Source organism: Dipodomys spectabilis, unplaced genomic scaffold (genome assembly GCF_019054845.1).
Source record: "Dipodomys spectabilis isolate Male_0828 unplaced genomic scaffold, ASM1905484v1 ptg000004l, whole genome shotgun sequence".
Lineage (NCBI taxonomy): Eukaryota > Metazoa > Chordata > Mammalia > Rodentia > Heteromyidae > Dipodomys > Dipodomys spectabilis.
The window spans coordinates 4,586,391-4,613,084 of record NW_024870681.1 but is presented as its reverse complement, the minus strand read 5'-3'; the positions used below and the strand labels follow the sequence as shown (position 1 = coordinate 4,613,084).

The 26,694-nt window shown below is 38.7% G+C and overlaps 1 protein-coding gene across 1 annotated transcript in view; it reads left to right on the top strand.

The window, feature by feature from the left end:
• Positions 1-26,694, top strand: part of Myo1d (myosin ID) — a 295,270-nt gene that overhangs the window by 114,351 nt on the left and 154,225 nt on the right. The window contains exons 13-15 of the mRNA XM_042693144.1: positions 2,729-2,803; positions 7,625-7,757; positions 20,254-20,420. Of these exons, the coding sequence (XP_042549078.1) occupies positions 2,729-2,803; positions 7,625-7,757; positions 20,254-20,420 (375 nt within the window). The remainder of the gene's footprint in view (positions 1-2,728; positions 2,804-7,624; positions 7,758-20,253; positions 20,421-26,694) is intronic.

Sequence of the window (26,694 nt, the reverse complement as noted above, 5' to 3'; positions counted from 1 at the left end):
TTGGTGCTTAAAAAAAACAAAAAGTTGTTGGGTGCTGGTGGCTCATGCCTGTAATCCTAGCTACTAAGGAGGCTGAGATCTGAGGATCACCGTTCAAAGCCAGCCTGAGCAGAAAACTTGGTGAGACTCTTATCTCCAATTAACCAGCAGAAAACCAGAAGTGGCCCTGTGGCTCAAGTGATAGAACACTAGCCTTGAGCTGAAGAGCTGAAGTATAGCACCAAGGCCCAGATTTCAAGCCCCACGACCAAAAACAAAAAACCAGAAAGATATCCTTCAAAATGTTCAAATGTTCAAAATGATGGTGTCAAAGGGCAACACCCTCTCTAAGGGAGAATCTGCCTTTTTGTAACTTTTAGTGGCTCTGAGCATTCTTTCACTTATGTTCACATTATTCTCATCTCTGCCTCTGTGGTACATTGCCTACTTCTCTGTCATATACCTGTGTCAAATCTCCCCTGTCTCTATCTAAAAATGACATTTGTGATGGTTGGGGCTCCCCTAAATTCTACAGGATAAACCCACCTTCCTAATTATCCTTAGTGCAATCACATCTTTTACCACAGAAGGCAAAGTTCCCAGAATATAGGGAATTTGATAGGGATGAAGGTCATTTTTCATATTATATTCAGTATGTTTTCACTGTCAACGAACGTATTCTTCATTTTATTGTTTAAGGAACTTTTTTTCTTTTTTCTCATTTTTTTTACATTAAGAATTCTTTCCGGAAGTGGCACTGTGGCTCAAGTGGTAGAGCACTAGCCTTGAGCTGAAGAGCTGAGGGACAGCTCCCAGGCTCAGAGTTCAAGCCCCACGACCAAAAAGAATTCTTTCCATATAAACCATTACAGGAAGAAATCAAAATAAGAAAAAAAGCAAATAGCATCTCTATAAATTCTGGAAATATATTTGAAGAAATTTTAATAAGTATTCCTAATTTAAATTAAAACATTATAATCATATAATAATGTGCTCAAAAGTATCACCCTACTTGCCAAACTACCCATCAGCCCTGAGTGCCAATATTTTCTGCATTTTTCTGGTTCTGTTCTTAAATTCCAGAATTATGAAAATCTGGTATCATACAGGTACCTTCCACTGAAAATTCAAGACTTAGTACAATCATATCACTCAGAGTAGCATAAATGCATAGCCTTTCAGACCCCCAAGTCTAGCCTATTTGTTTTACAGAGGAAGAAATTTATGTAGAATGTAAATTCTTAACTAAAGTCACATACAAACTTATGGAAGAACTGAGCAATGATGGTTTCCAGACTCTCTAGCTGATATTCAGTGATATTTTTACTTCTGTGCATGTAATGCTTTGTGTTGATGGGGCCCGCAAAAAGCCTCCAGTTCACGATGCATATGTACATTTGATTGTATATGTACTTAAACAACATAAACTTCCACATATGCATACAATGAAACATGGTCTGAAGTAATTACCATGTGAGTGTTATCATAATTCAGAGTGATAAAGCTATATTTTAGCTGTCTGTGGCCAACCTAGGAAGGCTGATACAAGGAATTATTTTTATAAGAGGTGGAAAGATGTTAAAAAAATTATTCAGGAAATAGCAACTAGGTTCCTTTGACTGGAGGGAATCGTTTTTGCAGCATAGACTAGAAATGCCTAGAAAAGTAGATTAAGATCAAGTCACAGTGAGTCCTGAAAATCATACTAACGACTTTGAATTCAAGTTGTGTATGCTTCACAATAGATTAAAAGTAAGGTGATTTCAAGAGTTCAGTCAAAAATGACAGGAAGGTATTAAGAAGACCCAGGTTGAGAAGGCAGTTGAGGACTTTCAAGTGCCAATGGTCAGCACAGACTGAATTTTCTTGCAGAATTAAGTATGTAACACAAAGGGTCAGGATTAGAGACCTAGGAATTGTTTATATTATTGTGATTGCCAAGGAAGAAAATATGAACTCACACGAAAGTGGAACTCTAAAGAAAGGCTGCATGTAGGATTAGTTTGCTCAACCTCCTAGCCTCTGCTTCCTTAATTACCCTGAGCCCCAATTATCCTTCTGCCCCCAACATGGAGTAGCTCCCTCTAGAGGCTTTGCTAGTATCTGCAGCAATACAACTGCCATGCCAGCTTTTCTCACCAACTGCCATCTTAGCTGGCAGAGATCTGTCTCAAGATCTTATTCTCTTCATTCAAACTGTGAATAACTGGGCTCATTTCTTTCCACAACACCCTGCATGTGCCTGCTTCCATTTCTTCATTCTGCCTGTTTTCCTATGTGATCTGCTGGCCTTTTTCTCCTCTGCTTATCCAATTCTTACCATCCTTTGCAGTTCTTCTTGGATTCTTTTAGCCTATCCTGAACACTGAGTGATACTTAGGCAAGTCACTTGAACTCCCCATGGATGAAACAATTAGTTCCCGTATGTTGCTGTTTTGCTTTTATCTTAGGAATGCTGGATGATAAATACAGCTATCATTTTGAAGTCATCTTCTTGAGGTAAGCTTGCAGTAGAAAATGATGATTTAACTAGAATGATGATGGCTCTCCTTCTCCAGGGGAAAAACAAAGTCCTTTTTTTTAGGAGGCAAACTTAGTGTCCTTTAACCTAGATCCAAGTGAGCAGTAGCAGCTCTTTAGATAATTGAGTGACTAATTAGCAGTGGAAATGTGCATAGTTCATAGAAAAGCTCAAACTTGGCTCTTACACAAGGAATAATGCATGCTTTTTGTGTTTTCTCTTTACTAGCTATTCTGCCATTGGTTTTATAGATAAAAACAAAGATACTTTATTTCAAGATTTCAAACGCCTCATGTATAACAGGTATGATTGATATTTTACTAATTTATATTAAGCTCTTTGACATTCATTGCTTAATATATATGCACATGATATTTTTATGTGACAAGAGTTTCTAGAAGACTTTAGTTCTACTTCATTATGTTTCATGAGTAAAATATTGTATGATTATAGGATTATTAAGTTATAAACTTTGGATAGGGATCTACTGCTAATATGATTATTTTTTATTTCCTTTGGCTTTCTGCCAACACTCTATTCCCTGCAGTGCCATCTGCCACCCCTTATTAGTGTACTCAGCAAGCAATCTCAAGGCCAGACCAGGAGTAATATAAGAAGTTTTAGGTAACCTTTGGCCCAGCCAAATGTGTGACATACCATATTCCCACGGTAATATCTCTTCCCAAGTATGGGACCACACTGATAGAGATTGGCATCTTATGTCAGCCAGTATGGTTCTAACTGGGCAGACAGAATTTTCTCACAAACCAACAAAATATGGAAAGACGGCAAAGAATGGAAATTTAAACCAGGAATCTGGTGTCACAGAGGTCCAGCCAAGGAAAAAAAACTATAAACTATATCAAGTCCTGTCAAAAGTAGGAATGAGGTGAGGACCAAGACTGACCATCATACCTCCCCATGCAGTTCCTGACAACACTGGTTTCCATGGACAAATGTCTGATTGACGTGGGCTCGAGAAAACACAGCAATGAAAATAGACATTGTCTTTAAGCAATTCTTTCCAAATATTAGTTCATCTATGTGAATATTGAGCCTACCATGAATGATTGGGAGCTGTCACCATGAGAAAGTTAAAAATACATGGAAGTGGTCAAGGGGTCCACTTAATAGTTGGGCACAGGGAAAATAAGCTTTAGGAAAGGAATTTCAATGCTTATCTTTCAGGAAGGATACACCTATTTTAAAGAATAAATAACTAAAGCTGGAATTTTTCTTTTTTTTGGGGGGGGGGGGGTCCAGTCGTGGGGCCTGAACTCTGGGCCTAGGCGCTGTCCCTCAGCTCTTCAGCTCAAAGCTAGCGCTCTACCACTTGAGCCATAGCTCCACTTCCGGCTTTTTTGCTTATTTGGTGCTGGGGAATCGAACCCAGGGCCTCAGGCATGCAAGGCAAGCACTCTACCACTGAGCCACCTTCCCAGCCCCTAAAGCTGGAATTTTTCTGTGTACAAAGTGTTGACATATTGGAACAAGAGCCTCCTTGGTCAGGTATCACAGGAAAGAAAGGGGTGGGGTGAGGTCTAAGGGAAAGAGGTAGACAAATGAAGAGGAGAAGAGAGGGAGAATGCAGTAAAGAATTCAATGTATATTCCTATAAAATTAAGACGAAGGGAAAGGATAGAGTAAGGGTAAGAGTAAGGGTAAGAGTAAGGATAAGGGAGAAATGGATGACAATGTTGAAAGGGGTAACACTGATCAAAGTCTATTGTATTTATAAACTGCTTTGTTGAATGGTAATTCCTTTGTGCAACTACTTAAGGATAATGAATGGTGGGGAGGGGGAGAAAAGGAATCTGACTAAACTGAGTGCACTTTACAGTAGGGGATAGTCTTGCCAAAAGGGTAAAAAGATTGAAAGTCTATTCATTGAAACTTACTGTCTATGATATTTAAAATGTCTAAAAACATTTTTGGTAATATTACAAGTTAGAATATACATGACTTCCTGGCCTGAAAGTCCTTTCTTAAAATGACTCTATATATCTGTTTAGATTCCATATACATCAATTCTGCTGTAATATATAGTCGTATTTCCTTTATTTCCAACTTTCCTCCTTTCTTCCATTACACTGTAATATGTCTAACAGTGAATAAGGTAGGAAAACAATATGAGTTAGAAACTTTATAGTCTCAGAGCCAGTGATCTTAAGTCTCTTGGCATGCATCAGAATTTTCAAAGAACAGTTTTCTTCCTTCTATTTGAAAAATATTCAGGAACCATGTGCACTGTAAGTGAAAAATCATTACCTTAAATTATCTCTCTGCTAAATAATGGAAAAGTTAAGGGAAAGCAACATACTTTTATGAGCTTATTTTTGTTGATATAAATGTATGACTGGAGAGCTATAAAATAGGACTATAAAGTGATCAAACATGAGCCACAGATCAGTAAACTATGTTATAGGTACTTTTTTGGGGTAGGGGTGGAAATGTCAGTCCTGGGGTTTAAACTCAGGGCCTGGGCACTGTCCCTGAGCTTTTTTGCTCAAGGCTGTCACTCTACCACTTGAGCCACAACTCCACTTCCAGCTTTTTGGTGCTTAATTAGAGATAAGAGTCTCAAACTTTCCTGCTGGGGCTGGTTTTGAACTGTGATCCTCAGATCTATACTTCCTGAGTATCCAGGATTACAGACATGAACCACCAATGTCCAGCTATAGGTACTTTTGATGCTAGTTGGCTACATGCATGGCAGTAATAAAGGGTCAGGATATATCTGCATTCATGGACGCAGTTGCTCATCACATCATCACGTCTTCACTTCATAACCAACCATTCGTTTTGCTGCTATTATTTTGAACAGTATGTACAGAAATTCACTAAGTGCTCTGGGGAACCAACTCAATTTTACACAAAAGAAAAAAATGGGCAAAATGCTGGCAGTACAGGGGTAGCAATGTTCGACAAGAAATGTACTCATTACCTTACTCATGTAACTGTAACCCCCATGTACAGCATCTTTACAGTAAAATAAAAATTTATATTAAAATGCTGGCAGTACCAGTGAAGCAAGTGATACATGCATCAACTTTTTTCTTTTTCAACCCTCAAATCAAGAAGAACAAATTCTCCTGTGAGAAAAAGTTTCCAAATTACATCAGTGAAACTCACTGGACACTATGTTGAAATTTAACTATGCAACTTATTGGATGGGAATGGGAGGGAAAAACTGGGAGAGAGCAAGGGAAGGGGTGACATTGCCAAAAAGAAATGGACTCTACCTGACTTATATAACTGTAACCCCTGTGTATGTCACCTTTATAATAACAATTTTAAAAATCTAAAAAAGTTTCCAAGAGAGAAATAATACTTTGAATGAATAACACGTTAAAATGAAAAGCACCCAAGATGAAACAGGAAGAAAATCACAATTTAAGATCATTATCATGTCTTTTTAAAAGTATCTCCACAGTCGGGTGCCGGTGGCTCACGCCTGTAATCCTGGCTGCTCAGGAGGCTGAGATCTGAGGATCATGGTTCAAAGCCAGCCTGGGCAGTAAAGTCCATGAGACTCTTATCTCCAATAAACCACTGGAAAACTGGAAGTGGCGCCTGTGGCTCAAGCAGTAGAGCATTCACCTTGAGCTGAAGAGTGCAAGGACAGCACCCAAGCCCAGAGTTCAAGTCCCATGACTGACAAAAATGTATCTCCACAGAGTCAAATATGAATCTATGATTATTAATATGGAAATTTTCCTGAAGTACTATTTTTAAATTGGGTTGCAACAGTCCCAGTAGCATATCAATAAAATGCTAAAGTCCACTCAGTACTACCTGTAAAAATGTTCACTAATTTAGCTTCAGTAAAGGGATTTGCCAGAAAACAGTGTCAAAATGGTTGTTTTATGTCCTTATCTATATGTTTTAGGAAGAACTGCTTTTTATAGTTACCTATTCTCTACTAATATTTCTTTCAACTAGATGTTTTTACTTTCATATTTTCTGCTGTGACATTGAGAATTGTTTTGTTGTTGTTTTAAGGCCAAGCATTTTATTTATTATAAGTACTTTCTCAATGTTGTTGTATAAAATTTACAAGAAATATTGCAATGGCTGTAGTACCCCATTAAATGAGTGTGTCAAAATTTCCTTTTCTTCTAATTATTAAGGCATTTAGGTAGCTTCTAATCTTATGCTAGTCTAAGCAGTCTTTTATTATTTTATTATCTTTAAGTAATTGTAAGTAGTTTTCATTTAACAGAGCAGTTTATAAATACAGTAGATCTTGATCCATATGCCCCTTTCAACATTCTCAACCATTTCTCCCTACTCCTTCCCTCCCTTTTCTTATTTTTTTTTTTTTTTTTTTTGGAGGGAGGGCGGTCGGATGCAGGCTTAAACTCTGAGTCTGGGAGCTGTCCTTCAGCTCTTCAGCTCAAGGCTAGCACTCTACCACTTGAGCCACAGCACCACTTCCGGTTTTCAGGAGACTAATTGGAGATAAGAGTCTCTTGGACTCTCCTGCCTGGGCTGGCTTTGAAGCAGGATCCTCAGATTTCAGCCTCCTGAATAGCTAAGATTACAGGCGTGAGCTACCAGTGCCCAGCACTTTTCTCAATTTTGTAGGATATTTATTGGACTCTTGACTACATTCTCCTCTTTTCCTCTTCATTTTCCACCCTTTTCTCCTTGACCCCACTCCACCCCTTTTGAGTACCATCTTCCTAGTGTTTTATTTTGCTGACCTTTGACCTTTCCTTTCCAAGGAATTACACTATTTGAGTTCTCCCCTGAATCTGTGAGAATTGTTATCCTGCTAGTAGTTTGTTTGTTTGCTAGTAGTAGTTTGTTTTCATTTTTTAGCCATCACAAAAGTCAGTTTGTTTTATGAATATATTGTAAAAGCCATCTCAATTGAGGGTTCTAGATAATACTAGAAATCGCTTTAAAGAAATTTAAACATTTTTGAAATGTGCTATAGTTGTTTTGAAATTTTTATGGTTTAGTATTGTTCATTGTATTTACATAATTCTCTGGATAGGATTATTTTTCCAGTTAGGCCTTGTGAGTTCAGCCTGCAGTTCAAGTTCAGACTTGAAGGATTGCTTAGCTGTTTTATTCTCCTAATCTGAATGATTAAATTGCTCTTTCTGTGCTTTACAGTTCAAATCCTGTGCTGAAGAATATGTGGCCTGAAGGCAAACTGAGCATTACAGAGGTGACCAAGCGACCTCTGACTGCTGCCACCTTGTTTAAGAATTCTATGATTGCTTTAGTAGACAACCTTGCATCAAAGGTAATTCATTTCTAAGTATCCATTTCAACTTCTAGACTTCCTTTTGATATATGTTGTAGAGAATATGTGAAAATTTGCTTTATAAGTATTTCTCTTTAACCAAATTAAACAACATACATTTATAGTGAACATTACAGAACTTTTATTCCTAATTTTTTACTTGCCTGGATGAAATGAATTGTTTTTGTTCATTTGTTTTATTTTTACTTTCGGCAGTATGAGCATTTTGACCCAGGGCCTCATGTTTGTTAGTTAGGTGTTATGCCCTATCATGGCCCCAGCTGAAATAATTGTTTTTATCCCTGAAGAATACTTTTCTTAAATCTGAGCTTTTATTTGTGTTGTAGACAAAGGGAAAATCTAAGTGTGGTGTACTGCTCCCCACACACACCTTTTTTCTCTTTTTTTTTGGTGGTACTGGGGATTGAACTCAGGGCTCATGCTAGGTCAATAGTCTACCACTTGGGCCATACCTCCACCTTTAGTGTGGTTTAAAATAAAGGTAAAATATACCACTCCTGGCAAAATAAATTCCAGCTTTGTGCTAAAGACGAGACACAGAAAAAATAATAATTACACCATAGTAATGCACCATTCGTTCATTGCATTTGAATATTGAATGACCAAAAATAATTGTAATGCAAAGTTTTTAAGTAAGTATTGTCCTAAACAGTAGACTTTCATTTATTTATTTATTTATTTTGTCAGTCATGGGGCTTGAACTCAGGGCTTGGGCACTATCCCTCAGCTCTTCAGCTCAAGGCAAGCGCTCTACTGCTTGAGCCACAGTGCCACTTCCAGTTTTCTAGTGCTTTATCAGAGATGAGAGTCTCACCAACTTTCCTGCCCGGGCTGGCTTTGAACCGTGATCCTCAGATCTCAGCCTCCTGAGTAGCTAACAGTAGACTATTTAGATGTATTAGTGTCAGTTATCTCTGCCTTTCTGATTCTAATGTGATTTGATAACTAGAGTCTGATTTTGTTTTTGTTTGGTTTTCCGTAAAGACCAGATTTCTACTCCTAACTAAGTTTGATAAATTAGGCAGTTTTCTGGGACTCATTATTTTTATCTTTATCTTCTGGTGATTTTTCTTTATTATTTTGTCTATTTAAAAAAATCTGTTTCCTCTCTAAGAATTTAAACTTAAGTCTATGTTGTGTCTAAGCTATTGCACTATGACTAAATTAGGCAAATGTCACAGAGCACATCTGCTCAGTAGCTTTCTATTTCTTTACATCAGGCTTCTTTGGCCTCAAATGACTGCAAATAAACACAGTTTTCTGGCTTGTATAATTAAATTTCCATAAAGACAGGGGTAAGGACACTGGCACTGAACTTTAGACTGCCATTAAGACTCCTTACTCTTCTATCTCCATTTCTCTCTGCATATCATCTTCCAAGTATCTAGCAAAGAATCATTGTCTTATTTTCTAAAGCTGTTAAATATTCCTTCAGATCTCATTGAATATAAATTTCTGTATCAGGAATTGCATTCAGCTTCTAGTAAAAGAAATCCTCAAATTAGAAAAGACCTTTATTTCTCTTTCTGGTGAGTACAAAAAAAAATGTGTTCCATGACTGCAGTAGCAGCTTGTTGGTTACTTGGGACCTAGACTCCTTCCCTCTTTCTGTTTTACTGTTATAGTGGTTGGCATCTATCCTCCTGTCCAAGATGGCAGTTGCAGTTTCCTCCCATTTAAAAACCACAGGAAATCTCACATCGTGTCTCAGCTACATCCTCTGCTACACATAGTTGTCAGGGAAGCGGGGAAGCACATGTTTATTTCAATCAGCAGTGCACCATGCTAGAAATAAAAGTTTTGTTTTAAAGACAGAAGATATGAGATATAAGGTAGGCAACTAGGATAGTAGCATTCTTGTAGGGAAGGAGGAAGTGAGTAGAAACTAGCCAAAGAATATAGATAAGTTATTAGTCCAATAGAAAACAGAAAGGTGAGATGAGAAATGAGAAAGAAAGAACTCCCTTGCCTCGGTGTGTGTGTGTGGGCGCACGCACGCCAATCCCAGGGCTTGATCTCAGGGCATGTCCCTGAGCCTGTTGTTGTTGTTGTTGTTGTTGTTGTGAGGCTTGAACTCTGGACCTCAGTGCTGTCCCTAAGCTTTTCAGCTCAAAGCTAGCACTCTACCATTTGAGCCACAGTGCCACTTCTGGTTTTCTGGTGGTTTATTTGGAAATAATCTCATGGACATTCCTGCCGGGGCTGGCTTTGAACCGTGATCCTCAATCTCAGCCTCCTGAGTAGCTAGGATTACAGATGAGCCACTGGCACCTGGCTCCCTGAGCATTTTGTGCTAATCACTTGAACCACAGCTCTACTTCAGGATTTTGGTTATTTATTTGAGAGAAGACTTTCATGGACTTTTCTGCCTGAGCTACCTTTGAACTGCAATCCTCAGGTCTTAGTGTCTTGAGTAGCTAGGATGCTCTCTGCCCCACATTTTGTTTAGCATCTTTTCTTCAATTTTTTCATCAACAAAGTTAAGAATTATCTAGTCCTCCATTACCAGAAGTGAAAATCCCAATCCCTTACTTTCTCAGAGTCTATTCACATAGAGCTTTAGCATTGTCTAGTTTCCTCAGCTATATAATTTTTTGAATATGCAGACAAGGTTCTATTAACTTTTCATATCTCTTGGATAGTAGCATAAATTCTGTAAACACACATTATCACATGAATTTGAATTTGCCTTGGCTCTGTCTGACAGTGTACAAAGCAGGTTAAATAAATGTATCGGTAAATACATTGTTTCTGTTTAATGTATGTACCAATTAGTGTATTTTCACAAATGATGTTTTTCATATGAAATACAGAGAGAGGTTAAAAACTTCAAGAGAATAAGATAAGCATTAACTTTTGCAATTTAACCTTTATAATAAACACCAAATTTCTCAAATTTATGATTTTTTTAGGCTGAGTCAGTCTTGCTATAAATGAGAGAGGAGGAGGCATTTATAAATTGAGATGGAATTCTGATTAAATATAGAGAAAATATTTCCACTAGATTCTTTATCCAAAGACTTACATATACCTAAGCAAAATGAAAGGGCTTCTCCAGCTTCTTGGTTGGTCATTAGTGTCTATGTGGTCTTAACACTGCATATTCGCTTAGTGCTGGTTAAGTTCCACTCATATGACTTCTAGCATGCTTTGCCCACGCAATTTTATAGATAATTCACTTTTAAAATATTTTCTTTTTGTTGGGGGGGGGTGGTCCAGTTGTGGGGCCTGAACTCTGGGCCTGGGCGCTGTCCCTCAGCTCTTCAGCTCAAGGCTAGTGCTCTACCACTTGAGCCACAGCACCACTTCCAGGTTTTTTCTTTTTGCTTATGTGGTGCTTAGGAATCAAACCCAGGGCCTCATGCATGCAAGGCAAGCGCTCTACCACTGAGCCACCTTCCCAGGCCCTTTTAAAATATTTTCTAATAGTTCTCATAATTTTTTAACCTAATAATACTCAGAAATGTATTTCTTAAATTTCAAGCATTGAGTTTTTTAGTTATCTATTTGCTCTTGATTTCTAGCTTCTCTTATTTCACCAGAAGATATCCTTTGGGTGATTCCAATCCTTAGAAATTTGTTGAGTTTCTTTACGTAAATGTTTTGTTTGAAAATGAAAATAACTTTCATTTGTATTCTATACAAGGCCCATTAGGCCAAGTTTCCATCATCTTGTTCTATTTCCTTACCAATTTCTTTGTTTTGTCAATGTTGAAAGCTACATTAAAATACTCCTTGATTCTAAATTTGTCTCCTTCCTGTTGTACCTCACTCTTTGCTTTAGATATCTGAAGAATTCATTGGGTTCCTCAAGTTAAGATTGTTCCATCTTTCTGATGATTGCGTCACTTGTCAGTATGAAACATACCTATTTCCATCTTGCCTTTTTTCCTTTAAGTCTGCTCTGCATGGTACAATGACACCAGTTGTATATGCATGGTATCTTTTTCTTCCTTTTACTTTCAGTCTCTGTGTAGTCTTATATCCCAAATATGTCTCTCACAAATAGCATAGTTTAGAGGTTGGTTTCTGTTTTGTTTTGTTTGTCAGTCGTGGGGCTTGAACTCTGGGCTTGGTTGCTGTTCCTCAGCTGTTCAGCTCAAGGCAAGCACTCTACCGCCTCGAGCCACAGCACCACTTCCAGTTTTCTAGTAGTTTATTGGAGATAAAAGTCTCACAGCCTTTCCTGCCTGGGCTGGCTTTGAACCATGATCCTCAGATCTCAGCCTCCTGAGATCTCAGCCCCATGACTGATGAGAGAAAGGGGGAGGGGGGAGAGGGGGAGGGGGGAGAGAGAGAGAGAGAGAGAGAGAGAGAGAGAGATCTTGGCCCCTATGGGCCATGAGGTTTGTTTTTTTTTTGTTGGTTGTGGGGCTTGAACTTGGGCCTAGGCACTGTCCTTGAGCTCTTCACTTGAGCCACTTCTGGTTTTCTGGTGGTTAATAGGAGATTAAGAGTCTAAGGGACTTTTCTGCCCAGTCTGACTTTGAACCATGATCCCCAGATCTCAGCCTCCTGAGTAGCTAGGATTACAGTGAGCCCCAGTGCCCAGCCCAGTCTGGTTCCTTTTTTTATAATTTCTGGTTCTATGTAAAATTCTCAATATTGTTACTGTCATCTTAAACACGGTAAACATTGTTATTTTCATCTATCTGATAGCACCAATATCTGGACCCTTTTGTGTTGGTTTCTTACATGTTTGAGCTTTGTTTTTTGTTGTCATTCTAATTTTTATATTTCCAAAGCTTCTTACAGAAATAATTAAAGGGAAGTGGCATTGTGGCTCAGAGTGGAAGAATGTTAGCCTTGAGTAAAAGAACTCAGGGACAGTACCCAGGCCCTGAGTTCAAGCCCCACAACCAACAAAAAATAATAATAATTATTTTTTTATTTTATTATTATTATTTTGTTTTGTTTTGTTTTTTTGGGTCCAGTCGTGGGGCCTGAACTCTGGGCCTTGGCACTCTCCCTCAGCTCTTCAGCTCAAGGCCAGCGCTCTACCAATTGAGCCACAGCGCCACTTCCGGCTTTTTTCTTTTTGCTTATGTGGTGCTGAGGAATCGAACCCAGGGCCTCAGGCATGCAAGGCAAGTGCTCTACCACTGAGCCACCTTCCCAGCCCCTATTATTATTATTAAAGGTCCAAATTTATGCAGTTTTCCAGAAAAGATTTACTTTTCCTTCTTCTAAGCATCTAGCATCCATTGTGTTGCACAGTTTGAGGTGATTCAGGGTTGAACTATAGGCCCTATAAGGTACTGCCTACCTCTGATTTAGTCTTAGCCCCAATGGCAGGACCCCATGTGAAAGGGTTTTGTCTATGGCCTTCTTTTCAAGCCCAGTCCCTAATCTCTGCCCCATCATCCTCAAGAAAATGTCTAAACCATCACTTAGATAACCACTCACCTCTTCTGGAGCTGGCACATTCCCAAAGAAAAAAGGTAGTTTCACACCTGGGCTCTTTTCCATGGCTTCCTTTTACCTCTTGGACTCTGGCCTAGAAATGCTCTATTGTCTTGTCAACTCCCCTAAGGTAAATGTTTTATGTAGTTTGCCTATCTATTCTAGCTATACCCAGCATGGGTCTTGGTTTAAATTATTTAGTCTGTTATTACTCAATGTGGAAGCCCTAATTATCATTCCATTAGTTAGCTAATAGGTCTAACAAGCCTTTGTCATAGCTAATGAATAGCAGGGACAAGTAAAAAAAAAAAAAAACCCAGGTATCTTGATTGTGTGCAGTGATTCTGCAGTTACATCAACACCGTATCATGCAAATAGATCCAGAAGCATTTTGATTTTACTGTGCCCTGCTTGTACCACTTTATGTGTGTGCCTTGTAATAATATTTATTTTTTCCTTTAATATACCAAAATATAAAATCTAGGCAAAGGATTGATGTTTCAGAATAAGGGGAGTTATCAGTTCTCTATCAATACATAACAAATTACTCTGAAATATAGTGCTTCAGACAACACATTTTTTAATTCCCCATGAGTTAGTAGGTTGATTGGGCAGTTCTGCTGGGTTCGCAGAGTAGTTCTAGTCAGCTAAGTCAATCTCACTAAGTAGTATGATTGGCTAATTAGGCATCTTTATTCTAGTAGTCTTCAGTCCTGGGCTTCTTCACACAGAAGTAGTAAAGAAGCCTTCCTTTTACCTCTTAGGGACAAGTCTCTTAGAAAAATCAGAACTAGAGTGATGACATCATGAGACTTACTTGCCATTGCTGATTTTTGAAGATGGAAGAGGAACAAAGGATTATGGACTTTGTCAAAGCTAGATGTGTTAGTCAGAATTTTGCCAGAACCTGACAGAAAACCTTAGAGGCAGGAAAGTCTTACCTTATGGTTTCTGAACTTTCAGTCCTTTGTAGTAGACTTTATTGTCTACCATAGTGGCCAGGAAGCACAGTGAGTAAATTATGCATACAAATAGGAGCTTTCTCTGTCTTCTTTTTATTCCACCTGGTCCCCAGCCTAAGGAATGGTGTCACCAGATCTACAGAATGTCTTTCCCCTTAATTAATGCTCTCTGGAAACACCTTCACAGACACACACAAGTGTGCTTTACTACTCTAGGCATTTCTCTATTTAAATTGAAAACTGAGAATCATTCCAAGTCTACTCTTTGTCTTCTTGACACCAGATAACATCTTTTTTAATTTATTTTTATTTTTATTATTTTTTTATTGCGAAACTACTGTATAGAGGGGTTACAGTTACACGAGCAAGGTAATAAGTATATTTCTTATCAAGCACTGGTGCCTCCTCCTTTGTTTTTCCCCTACCATCCCTTCCCTCCACAACTACACTCTCCCCCACCCCCCACACACACCCCTGCCTAAATTGTAAAGTTCGTTTTTCAACATATCATTATTACAATGGGTCAACCTGTATCCCTATTTAAACATTTTGTTTTTTTTCCCTTTCCCTCCCCAAATTATACCAACATCAAATACAGTGAAATAGGGGTTATACTGTGGGGGAGGAACATACAAAGCAACAAAAAAATCACATGGTACCTTATAGATATGTTAGAAACAATAGCCAGAAAGAAAAAAACCATTTGTGTCCCTATCTTGGGGTTCATTTCGCTTAACTTCATCTTATCTGGTAATATGTACAGAGGTTTTGACCTTTTCTACTTGTCCCAGACATATACTAGTTATTGCAAATAAGGGAAACCATGGGATCTATGTTTCTTTGGGCGTGGCTTACTTCACTTAATATAATTTTTTCCAAGTCTTTCCATTTCCTAACATTGGAATGGGATGATGTCATTCTTTCTGATGGAGGCATAGGATTCCATTGTGTGTGTGTGTGTGTGTGTGTGTGTGTGTGTGTGTGTGTGTGTGTGCGTGTGTGTGTGTGTGTGTGTGTGTGTGTGTGTGTGTATCACATTTTCTTGATCCATTCATCTAGTGAGGAGCCTCTGGGTTGGTTCCATATCTTAGCTATGATGAATAAGGCTGTGATAAACATAGCTGTGCTGGTAGCTTTAATATGGCCTCATTTGAGATCGTTTGGGTACATGCCCAAAAGTGGAATTTGCTGCGTCATAGGGGAGCTCTATGTGGAGTCTTTTGAGGAACCTCCATACTGCTTTCCAAAGTGGTTGAACAAGTTTACACTCCCACCAACAATGCAGTAAGGTTCCCTTCTAGCCACATCCCCTCCAGCATCTGTTGTTATTAGAGTTCTTGAGTATAGCCATTCTAACTAGGGTGAGGTGGAATCTCAGTGTTGTTTTGATTTGCATTTCTTTTATGGCTAGAGAGGTTGAGCATTTCATGTGTCTATTGGCTAGTCTTATTTCCTCTTCAGAGAAGTTTCTCTTTAAGTCTTTAGCTCACTTATTTATCCAGCAATTGTTTAACATCTTAAACTATAGCCTTTTACCTCTAGATCCTAAAAGGCTCCTATCTATCTCATAATGCAAAATGCATTTGGTCAGTCTATCTCCCAGAGCCCTCTTTAATAACTCCAATGTTTTCAAAAGTTCCAGTCTAATAGGACACCAATGGCTCATGCTTTAAATCCTAGTTCATACTTTAAATCTGGAGGATTCTGGTTCAAAGCTAGCTTGAGTAGAAAAATCCATGAGATTCCATCTCTCATTAACCAGAAAAAAGCAGGGCTAGAGGAGGGGCCCAGTGGTAGAATGCCAGCTGTGAGCAAGAAAGCTGAGATTACAAGGCCCTGAGTTGAAGCCCTGGTACTACCAAAAAAAAAAAAAAAGTTCAAAGTTATACAATGACTCAAGGCAATCTCTTTTTTTTTTTTTTTTAATTTTATTTTATTTTATTTGAGAACATACTGTACAGAGGGGTTACAATTACATGGGCAGGATAATGCATACATTTCTTACCAAGCATTGCAGCCTCCTCCTTTGTTTACCCTTCACCTCCCTTCCCAGCCTCCCCCCTCCCCCCCACCCAGTCATACCCCCCCTCCCCCCCCCCACCAACATTGTAAAGCTGGTTTTGACATGACATTTTGTACTTCTCATTGTTGCAACAGGTCCACCTGAATCCTTAAACGACTTGTTTGTCCCCATCTCCTCCACATGTTATACTGACATCAAATATAGTGAAAGCGGGGGTTACACTGTGGGGGAGGGACATACAAAGCAACAAAGAAATAATCTTATAAATGCGTTAGAAACACATGCATGAAAGAAACAAAAACATTAAAATACATATTTGAGGGTTCGTTTTCCTAACATCACATTCTCTGACTTTTTCCGCTTGACTCATACCTATACTAGATATTGCAAATAAGGGAAACCATGGGACCTATGTTTCTTTGGGCCTGGCTTACTTCACTTAATATAATTTTTTCCAAGTCAAGGCAATCTCTTAACTGTGAATCCCTACAAAGGTAAAAATTATATATTTTCAATGTATAATAATACATTTTCCATTTTCAATGTATAATAACACATTGTATTCCTATTCCAAATGGAGGCATGGATATAGAAAGGCATGATTAGAACAAAACAAGACAGAAACCCATCGGAGCATCATGTCTTACATCTCAGTCACAAGGTGATATGATAAGTAAGAGTTCCACCAGGCTTTGGCAGTTTTATCCACATTATTTGGCCAACTATAGCCCACGTCTTCTCTCTTGGACGGGTTCTGTTCATTGCCTACAAACATTGCACATTTCTGGCACTCCAGCTTCCTGGCATCTCCACAGCACCTTCGACTTCACCCTCACAGCGTCCCACATTGCTTTCTCAGGGGAGACCTGTAGGGATCTTGACCCTGCCACACACTTGCCTAAACTCACAGACTTTCCTTTCAAACCTGGATTGAAGCTCCCATGACCCTGGAACTCTTGTATTCTGCATGTCTGAAAAATTGGCAAAACATTTACAACACCAAGGTCCGCATCCAACTTAAGTACATGGATGACTTAACAAGTGGAAACATTTTCCTACCTACTTTCCTATGAGGCCCTGTGTGAGCTGGGCTCACTCTCAAAGTCTTCGTAATGAGTTTACTCTTTCATACCCTTGAGCCTAGGCAATCCTGGGATACCCTTAAGGCATCTTTAGCTCTACACACACACACACACACACACACACACACACACACACACACACACACACACACACACACACACACACACACACACACACACACACACACACACACACACACACACACACACACACACACACACACACACACACACACACACACACACACACACCATATACATGGCTTTTGCTAGCTCTACACACACACACCATATACATGGCTTTTGCTAGCTCTACACACACACACACACACACACACCATATACATGGCTTTTGCTAGTTCAAGGGCTTGAAACTCAGGAGCCTTGCTTACTCTGCTTTCCTGCTTATGGTTTGAGACATGTTTTCAGGTTATTTTGCTGGTTATTTTTTATTATTTTAAAGATACTGTGCAGAGGGGTTATAGTTTCATGAGTAAGGTAATATTTCCTATTGAGCATTGTTACCCCCTCCTTTGTTTTTCTCCTACTGTCCCTTCCCTTTCCACTCCCCAACTCCTCCCCCACCCAAGTTGTAAAGTTCGTTTTTAACATAGTGTTTTGTACGTCTCATTGTTACAGTGGGTCAACCTGTATCCTTATTACAGCATTTTATTTCTCTTCCCCTCCCCAAATTAGAAAAATATACAAGATGCAGGGTACCTGAATCAAACACAGTGACAACAAGGGTTATACCATAGGGGAAAGAACATACAAAAGAAACCAAAGAAAGTCACATAGTACATTAAAAACAACAGAAACAAAGAAAAAAACCTCTTGTGTCCATATCTTGGGGTTCATTTTGCTTAGCATCATCTTATATGTTAATATTAAGATTCAGCCTCAGGGACTTGTCTGCAGGGTTTGAATTCAAACCATGATCCTGTAGATCTCAGTCTCCTAAGTAGGATTAAAGGTGTGAGCCTGCAATCAAGCCAGCTTGACTTTTGTGTGTGTGAGCATGAGAGTACGTGCCATTCCTAAGGCTTTAACTCAGGGCTTGGGCACTGTCCTTGAGCTTTCTGTACTCATGTCCAGTGCTCTAACACTTGAGTCACAGCTCTGCTTCCAGCTTTTTGGCGGTTAATTGGAGATAAAAAGTCTCACCTTCCCTGCTTAGCTTTGAACTGCAATCCTCACATCTCAGCCTCCTCTGTATCTAGGGTTATAGGTGTGAGCCACCTACACCCAGCTTGACTTCTTTTTAATGGTTGATCACTTCAGAAACATGTGTTTCTTAATCCCTAATTTTATACAGGCTTTTCGGACCAAATTGAAAGTTTTTCAGGTTTTTCTGTGTAGCCCCTTGTGCCTAACTTTTACTATAAACTTAAAGCAATAAACATTCCACAGCCTGAATACTGGACCATCTTGAAATTTCCTCTTCCAGATTAATTAATCCGTCAACTTTAAACTCAATTTCTCTTTAAAGTGTCTGGGCATGTACAAAATGTAGCTAGGTTCTTTGCCATCATGTAAGACAGCCTCTAGTTCAATTTCCAGCATTCCTATTTCCATCTGAAACCTCGTGAGTACAGTTTTTACTACCTATATTCTAGTCTGCTGAGCTCTCAAGAAAATTACCATGAACCTCCGCTTGTTGCATCCTCGGTTTCTCCAGCCATTTCTCCAAATGTTTCCAGATTTTTCTTGTATAACTGTTCCCTAAGTTTATGAACCACATGATCAGATTTAATCATAGCAGTGATCCTAGCACCAATTTTCCCTATAGTCATACTTTTATCACTTTGACAAAATATGTGAGAGAGAATGCTTGCTCTTAAGGGTTCTCTCCTTATTCCCTTTTATTCCATCTTCTGGACACTTCTCAGTACAATCAATTTGACAGTCAAGATTAATCTTTTCACTGGAAAAGATAAGAGAACGGGTTGTCTCTCTAGATCCTCCTGGAATTAGCAACTGTACTGATACCTTGATGTTATCCCATTTCATACTTCTGACCGCCAGAGGTAGAAGATAATGAAGTTGTGTTGTTTTAAGCCACAAACTTTGTCGACATCTGTTGTAGCACTAGGAAGCTAATATAGCAGGGCTTACAAAAAGGAAGACGTGACATTACTTTTTATCACACAGGGAACACGATACACAATTGCAGCTTCCTTTTTAGATATTAAAAGCTGTTGTTCTGCTCAAAATGCAAATCAAATCACATTTTTTAAATCTCTCCTACTTCTTAAATTACTTGCTACTTCTTGCCACCTCAAGTCCTTCACAGAGCTCAAAACTGCCTAATTTAACTAGAGAGGAATCTGTATCTTAATTAAAGTGCATCTGTGAATCTGGTAAAAAAAAAAAATGGATTCAGAGAAGAAAAAGAAACTGTGCACTTATAATTAGGATATATTTGACCTCATGGATTTGAGTGATAATTTATTCATTATCCTCAGTGTGGCCAAGTCTATGCCAAGCAAAGTTTTAAAATTAACAATACTTATGATGTAACTCCTGGTACAAAACTTAATTGGCATGGAGGAAATTATTTCTAGCTGGCTCTTGCATGCAATTACTAATACCTACAGGTGTCTTTATTCAACAATAATAATAATAATGGCAGTCACTTAAGAGCACTTATTATACCAGTGCTGACCTTACTGTTTAGCATTCTGCATCACATTCAGTCTTACCCAGAATTGCTGCCTTTTTCTATTGAGTTATTCCTTCCATTGTTTACCCCTTAGTTTTATCCCTGTTCTACCATTTCTGATAATTCCTAAAATATGGAAAGTTAAAATTTAAGTGAATGTTTGAGAACTTCTAACTTTGAATTACAGGAGAAAGGAAGAACAGCTACTTTATTCACAAGTATATTCCTGAGAAATCAGAGGCACTAAGCTTAATTGCACACAATTAACACTAATTATGTGTTAGCATCCCTAGTCTAGGAATGTTCTGCAGTCAAACTTACTCTTGCTTATTTATGTCTTTAGGAACCATACTACGTACGTTGCATCAAACCCAATGACAAGAAATCCCCACAGATATTTGATGATGAACGCTGCCGTCATCAAGTAGAATATCTTGGACTACTGGAAAATGTGAGAGTGCGTCGAGCAGGATTTGCCTTTCGTCAGACCTATGAGAAGTTTCTTCACAGGTGAGGATAAACTCAGTAGAGAAGCCTAACAACAGCCCACAGAAATCCATGTTGAGTCATGGCGTCCTCCTGGAAGATGGCAGGGCATCAGCACATAGTAGGCCATCTGTAAATATCTATTATGTGAACGAAAGTCAAGGAAATTGCAAATAATAATTGCAAAAATTGCAAAATTTTCCAGAATCACCAAGAGCCCTGAGTTTGTATTTTACAGACTAAGGAAAAAACTTCAAGTCATTTAAGGGAAGATGTGGGCCTCATAGTACAATAGAACATGACTGTGGATTCACATCTGTGTTGGAATCTCTGCAATGCTACTTATCTGCTACACAATCTTAGGCCAGAAGTTTTTTTGATCTTTGATGTTTCTGCAACTCTATAAAATGTAAAATTATAATAATATTTAATGGGAGCCGGGCACTAGTGGCTCACGCCTGTAATCCTAGCTACTTAGGAGGTTGAGATCTGAGGATCTCGGTTCAAAGCCAGCCCAGGCAGGAAAGTCCATGAGACTCTTATTTCCAATAAACCACTGAAAACCGGAAGTGACGCTGTGGCTCAAGCAGTAGAATGCTCACCTTGAGCTGAAGAGCGCATGGACAGTGCCCAGGCCCAGAGTTCAAGCCCCACAATGGACAAAAAAAAAAGAAGAGGTTAAACCTGGAGGCTCTGAAATAATCTTCCTGTTTTGAAAGCTGGCTTTACCACTTTCTCGGTATATGATCACAAAATCCAAAATCACAAAATTTTTACATGCTTCAGTTTCCTTGTATGTGAAATTAGGATAATAATAGTAACTGCCTCAAAAGGTAGCAGAAAGATTGAGGTGATATACACAAGACATTTAGAATGGTACCTCGTATGTGGAAATTAATTAACAAATATAAAATATGTGTACTGTAGTTAATTTATAGTGGGTAATAACAATGATAGTCCACATGTGGAAATTAGGAAAGTAAGGGTGTTTTTTGTTTGTTGTTTTGGAGTTTTTTGTGCTAGTACTGGAGCTTGAACTTAGGGTATTGAGCTCTCACTCAGCTTTTTTTGCTTATGGCTAATTCTCTACCATCAGAAATGTCTCCTTCCCAGTATGGCTTTTTACTGATTAATTGGAGATAAAATATCTTGGATTTGTCTGCCCAGGCTGGCTTTGAACCTCAGTCCTCAGATCTCAGCCTCCTGACTAGCTAAGATTATAGATACAAGTACCCAGTTCAGGAAAATGTTTTAAATTCCATCTGTTTATTTACTTAAAAATATGTATTGAACTTTTCTTTTTTTTTTTTTTTGTCGGTCGTGGGGCTTGAACTCTGGGCCTGGGCGTTGTCCCTCAGCTCTTCAACTCAAGGCGAGCGCTCTACCACTTGAGCTACAGCGCCACTTCCTAACTTTTCCTACATTCTATTATAGTAGATTTCACCAAAAAAAAAATAAATAAATTTCTAAGATATACACCAAAAAAAACAGTATAGTAAAATCTTCAGGTCAAGAGAGTCTAAAGAGATAAGATTCAGTGAAGAGTCAGCAAACATAGAAGAGAAGAGAGAGTTGGGCAGAGGGAACAGTTTACAAAAAGATGCTATTGCCATAATGAGTGTGATACTTTAATTACCAAAGGTACTATGGATAAAGAATGCTGAGTACAGGGGATGGTGTGAGATGAAAACAGATTGATAAACAAGCTAGATCATGTAAAATTTTATAATTGGACTGACCCATGTATTTGAGTATTGGGTTTTAAGCATGGAGAGTCACAGTTTACAGATGTTTTCAAGAAAATGCTGTTGCTGTGGTATGCACAGAAAGTAAGGAGACATTTAGGAATACTCTAAGAATAGTGGACGTATTCAGGATGGCTCAGAACTCTACAGAATTGACAAGACTTGCTCATGGATAGGTGGGCTGTGATGAGATAGGAAAGAGAAATGGAGGATGACAAGTATATTTAGGCTTGGGCAACTGGGTAATACCTACTAAACATTTAAGTAGAAATATAAAGTAAGCTATTGACTTGCATACCTGAAAAGCCACGCTGAGACTAGAGATATTGGATTCATTAATACTCAGATTATATATAAAACCCTCAGTACCAGATGGAGAAGAGAGCCCATGACAGTATTTAGATTTGTGGTCTAGTACAAAGGAGCCAGTGAAAAGAGAAGAAACACCAGTAAGGCAGAAAGAAAACCAGAAAAGCATGTGTCACAGAAGCCCAGAGACAATAGCAATTCAGGGGGAAAAAAAATAAAGGAAAAAAAAAAAAAAAACATCAGATCACTATATCACATATTGCTGAGCACCCAAGGAAGAAAAGCAGAAACTTAACCACAACATTTGGCAGCATAGATTCAAAAGAGAAAGTGCAGGGAGCCTGAGTTGAGCCTGCTCTTGGGAAATGGTAGTGAGGAATCAGATACCTGTAACAGCTCAAGATGTTTGCTTTTCATGAAAGCAGAGGGAAATTGAAGCAGTAGCTAGAAAAGGACATGAGGCCAGGAAATACTAGAAAAGGTTTGTGTGCAGATGGGGATGTGTTCAGAACAGGGAGAAATACATACACAGGAAAAAGGAAAGAAGGGGCTGAGAAAGTGGCTCAGTGGTAGAGTGCTTGCCTTGCATGCATGAGGCCCTGGGTTTGATTCCTCAGCACTACATAAGCAGAAAAAGCCAGAAGTGGTGCTGTGGCTCAAGTGGTAGAGTGCTAGCCTTGAGCTGAAGAGCTGAGGGACAGCGCCCAGGCCCCATGACCGGCCAAAAAAAAAAAGAAAATGTGACACACACACACACACACACACACACACACACACACACACACACACACACACACACACACACACACACACACACACACACACACACACACACACGAATTCTATGCCTCCATCAGAAAGAATAACATTGCCCCATTTGTTAGGAAATGGAAAGACTTGGAAAAAATTATATTAAGTGAAGTAAGCCAGGCCCAAAGAAACATAGGTCCCTTGGTTTCCCTTATTTGCAATAACTAGTATATGTCTGAGTCAAGCAGAAAAGGTCAGATAAGTTGATGTTAGGGGAATGAACCCCAAGATAAGTATTCAAAAGGAAAGTATTATAGTAAGAACATCCTAAAGATCACAAGAGATGGAAAGACTAAAAGGTGAGAAGGAGCCAGCATTTTTCAAGAACTGGGTATAATGCATTCCAGGCAGTAGGAATAGAATATTCAAAGACTAAAGCAAAAAAGAGGCAACTGCAGTATAGAACTGGTGAGCCAAGGTGATAGAAGGATCATGGGGAGAGAGAAGCTTTCTAAGAAATAACTGTGGCTGATGTATGCTGAATAAATTAGAAAGGAAATGGAAAACAACATAGCTCCCTATTATACTAAACTAGAACATTGCTTGGGTTAGGCATACAGCAGTAAAGATGAGAACTGATGGATTTTATCTTGTTCTTTACTTGATATAGTACAAAAGAGTCAAGCCTTTGCATGCTAGAACTTGTAAATGCTAGTTAAGCCAGCTACCACTAAGCTATATCCCTTCTGGGATTTGAAAGATACTTTGGATGTAGAACCAACTGGACTTGGTCATGATAGAAAAAGAGATGAAGCTATTCCCAGGATTCCAGATTTAATAACGGAGGGGGTTGAGGTAGGAAAGAGAAGTTCAAGATGTCTTTAAGACCTACATAATACATATGAATCAGAAGCTCAGAACTGATGGTGAGGCTAAGGGATAATAGATTCATGAATCAAAAAGTATATTTTATATACTTTATTTTTAAATATTTACATATGTCTTACATTTTTTGTATTTTAAATATATTATTTAAAGTCAATGGGATAGATGAGGCAGTGTGGGGATAGTCACTTAGAAGCCTTATGCTGAGCCCTGGGATTGCTGCAACACTTAGGATAATGCTAAAGTTAACAGAAAAAGAGGCTGAGAAGGTTGAGTCCAAAGACCAATGGAAACTGAGGAGAACATACTGTCATGGAACCTAAGAAGAAAGAGAGAGAGACATCAAGAATGGAGTAAATTTGGGCTGGGAAGGTGGCTCAATGTTAGAGTGCTTGCCTTGCCTGCATGAGGCCCTGAGTTCAATTCCTCAACACCACATAAGCACAAAAAAGCCAGAAGTGGCACTGTGGCTCAAGTGGTAGAGTGCTAGCCTTGAAGTGAAAACTGAGGGACAGCACCCAGGCCCAGAGTTTAAGCCCCACAACCAACAAAGAAACAAAGGAAGGAAGGGATGGGAAGGGAAAAAGAAAAAGAATGGAGTAAATTTACTAGCTCAAGTACCATGTAGATATGTTATCATAACAATAAATGTGAAACCCCTGTAAGGAAAATGTTTAAAAGACTCCTGCAAAGCACAAAAGTAGACTTTGAGCAAATGGGAAAATATTACTTGCTCTTGGATAGGACAATCCTCTATATTTGTGATAAATGTTCAGAGTGTAGTGTTAGGTAATATCCAGCCCTAAGGTGACAAGGCAAGAAGATTATGGATACATGCATCAAACTAGCTTCACAAACTAAGGAAATTCAGACGTCAACATGACTACCAACGCTATTATCAATTGTCGTCTTCCTTGCCATCTGGATCCTAGTTCCAGGCAAGCTCAGGAAAAAACTTAGTAAGACACCATCTCAACAAGCTGGGGTGGTGATGCATATCTGCAATCCCAGCTACACAGAAAGTTGGATGATCTCCGTCTAAGACTGGCCCCTTGAGCAAAGCAAGAAACCCCTATTTGAAAAAGAACTAAACCAAATGGTTATATAAGAGGGTCAAAACTGAATCCTCTAAAGACATGTATATAGACAGCCAACACACAATACATGCATGCATACATTCATGTATATGTACATACATGTATGCACACACATACATAGTTGGAATAACTAAACAAAAAAAAAAGACTAGGTTGTGGTTTAAATCATAGAGTGCCTGCCTAGTGTTAGGTCCTAAATTCAAACCATAGTATTGCTCCCTCTCCCCAACAAAAAGGGAGATGGGGAATAAGGAAAAGGGTAGATGGGGTGAATATAACCCAAGTATATACACTGTATGCTTGAAAATGTCACAAGCCCATTTTATAGAATATATGCTAGTCAAAGTATTTTTGAAAAGTAAAAATGAAAACATACTAGAAGCAAATAAGTAAATTACATCCTCAGTGTAGAAAGGCTTTCTCACAATGACTTAAAAATTCCAATGCAATATTTTTAAAGTACTTAATTTGACTACAACTGTTCAATAACTCTGCTTGTGGAGGAGGAAAAACCCACTGAGATAGGCAGGTTGCTAAGGTGGCCCAAGTACCCACCTCCTCATGCCCTGTATAATCCCACTAAGTGTGGCCTGGACATAGTAATGGCTTCTAACAAAGTAGAATATGGTTTGATATTATGATGGTAACTTCTGTCTTTGTGGCTCTCACAAACCAAGCTGCCATTTGTTAAGATTCCTTGAAGGATCCACAGAGTAAGAAGTTGTATGTATGTGAAAAGGCAATTAATTCTGTGTATGGACCTTACGTGCAGTAACACTGCTTAATTATCTTTTATAACAATTTATCCAAAGATCTGATTGCTGCCCTTTAAGATAGTCATGTTATTTATAAATATGTCAGATTTGTTCTTTCCTCACCCACTTTCCACTGATACTCTCACTGTATTAAGAGAAAACTTCCCAGCCTTGGAAAGTAGTATGGAGTTTCCTCAAAAGACTCCACATAGAGCAATCCCACTTTTGGGCATTTATCCAAATGCTCACAAACAAAACCACACTAAAGCTACCAGCATGACTATTTTTATTGCAGCCTTATTTACCATAGCTAAAATATGGAACCAACCCAGATGCCCCTCAGTAGATGAATGGATCAAGAAAATGTGGTATATATACACAATGGAATTCTATGCCTCCATCAGAAAGAATGACATTGCCCCATTTGTTAGGAAATGGAAAGACTTGGAAAAAATTATATTAAGTGAAGTAAACCAGGCCCAAAGAAACATAGGTCCCATGGTTTCCCTTATTTGCAATTACTAGTATATGTCTGACACAAGCAGAAAAGGTCAGATAAGTTGATGTTAGGGAAATGAACCCTAAGATATGTATTCAAATGTTTTTTCTTTCATGCGATTGTTTCTAACACATTTATATAAGATTATTTCTTTGTTGTTTTGTATGTCCCTCCCCCACGGTATAACCCCTGCTTTCACTGTATTTGATGTTGTTATAATTTGTGGAGGGGAAGGGAAAAAACAAATCATTTAAATAG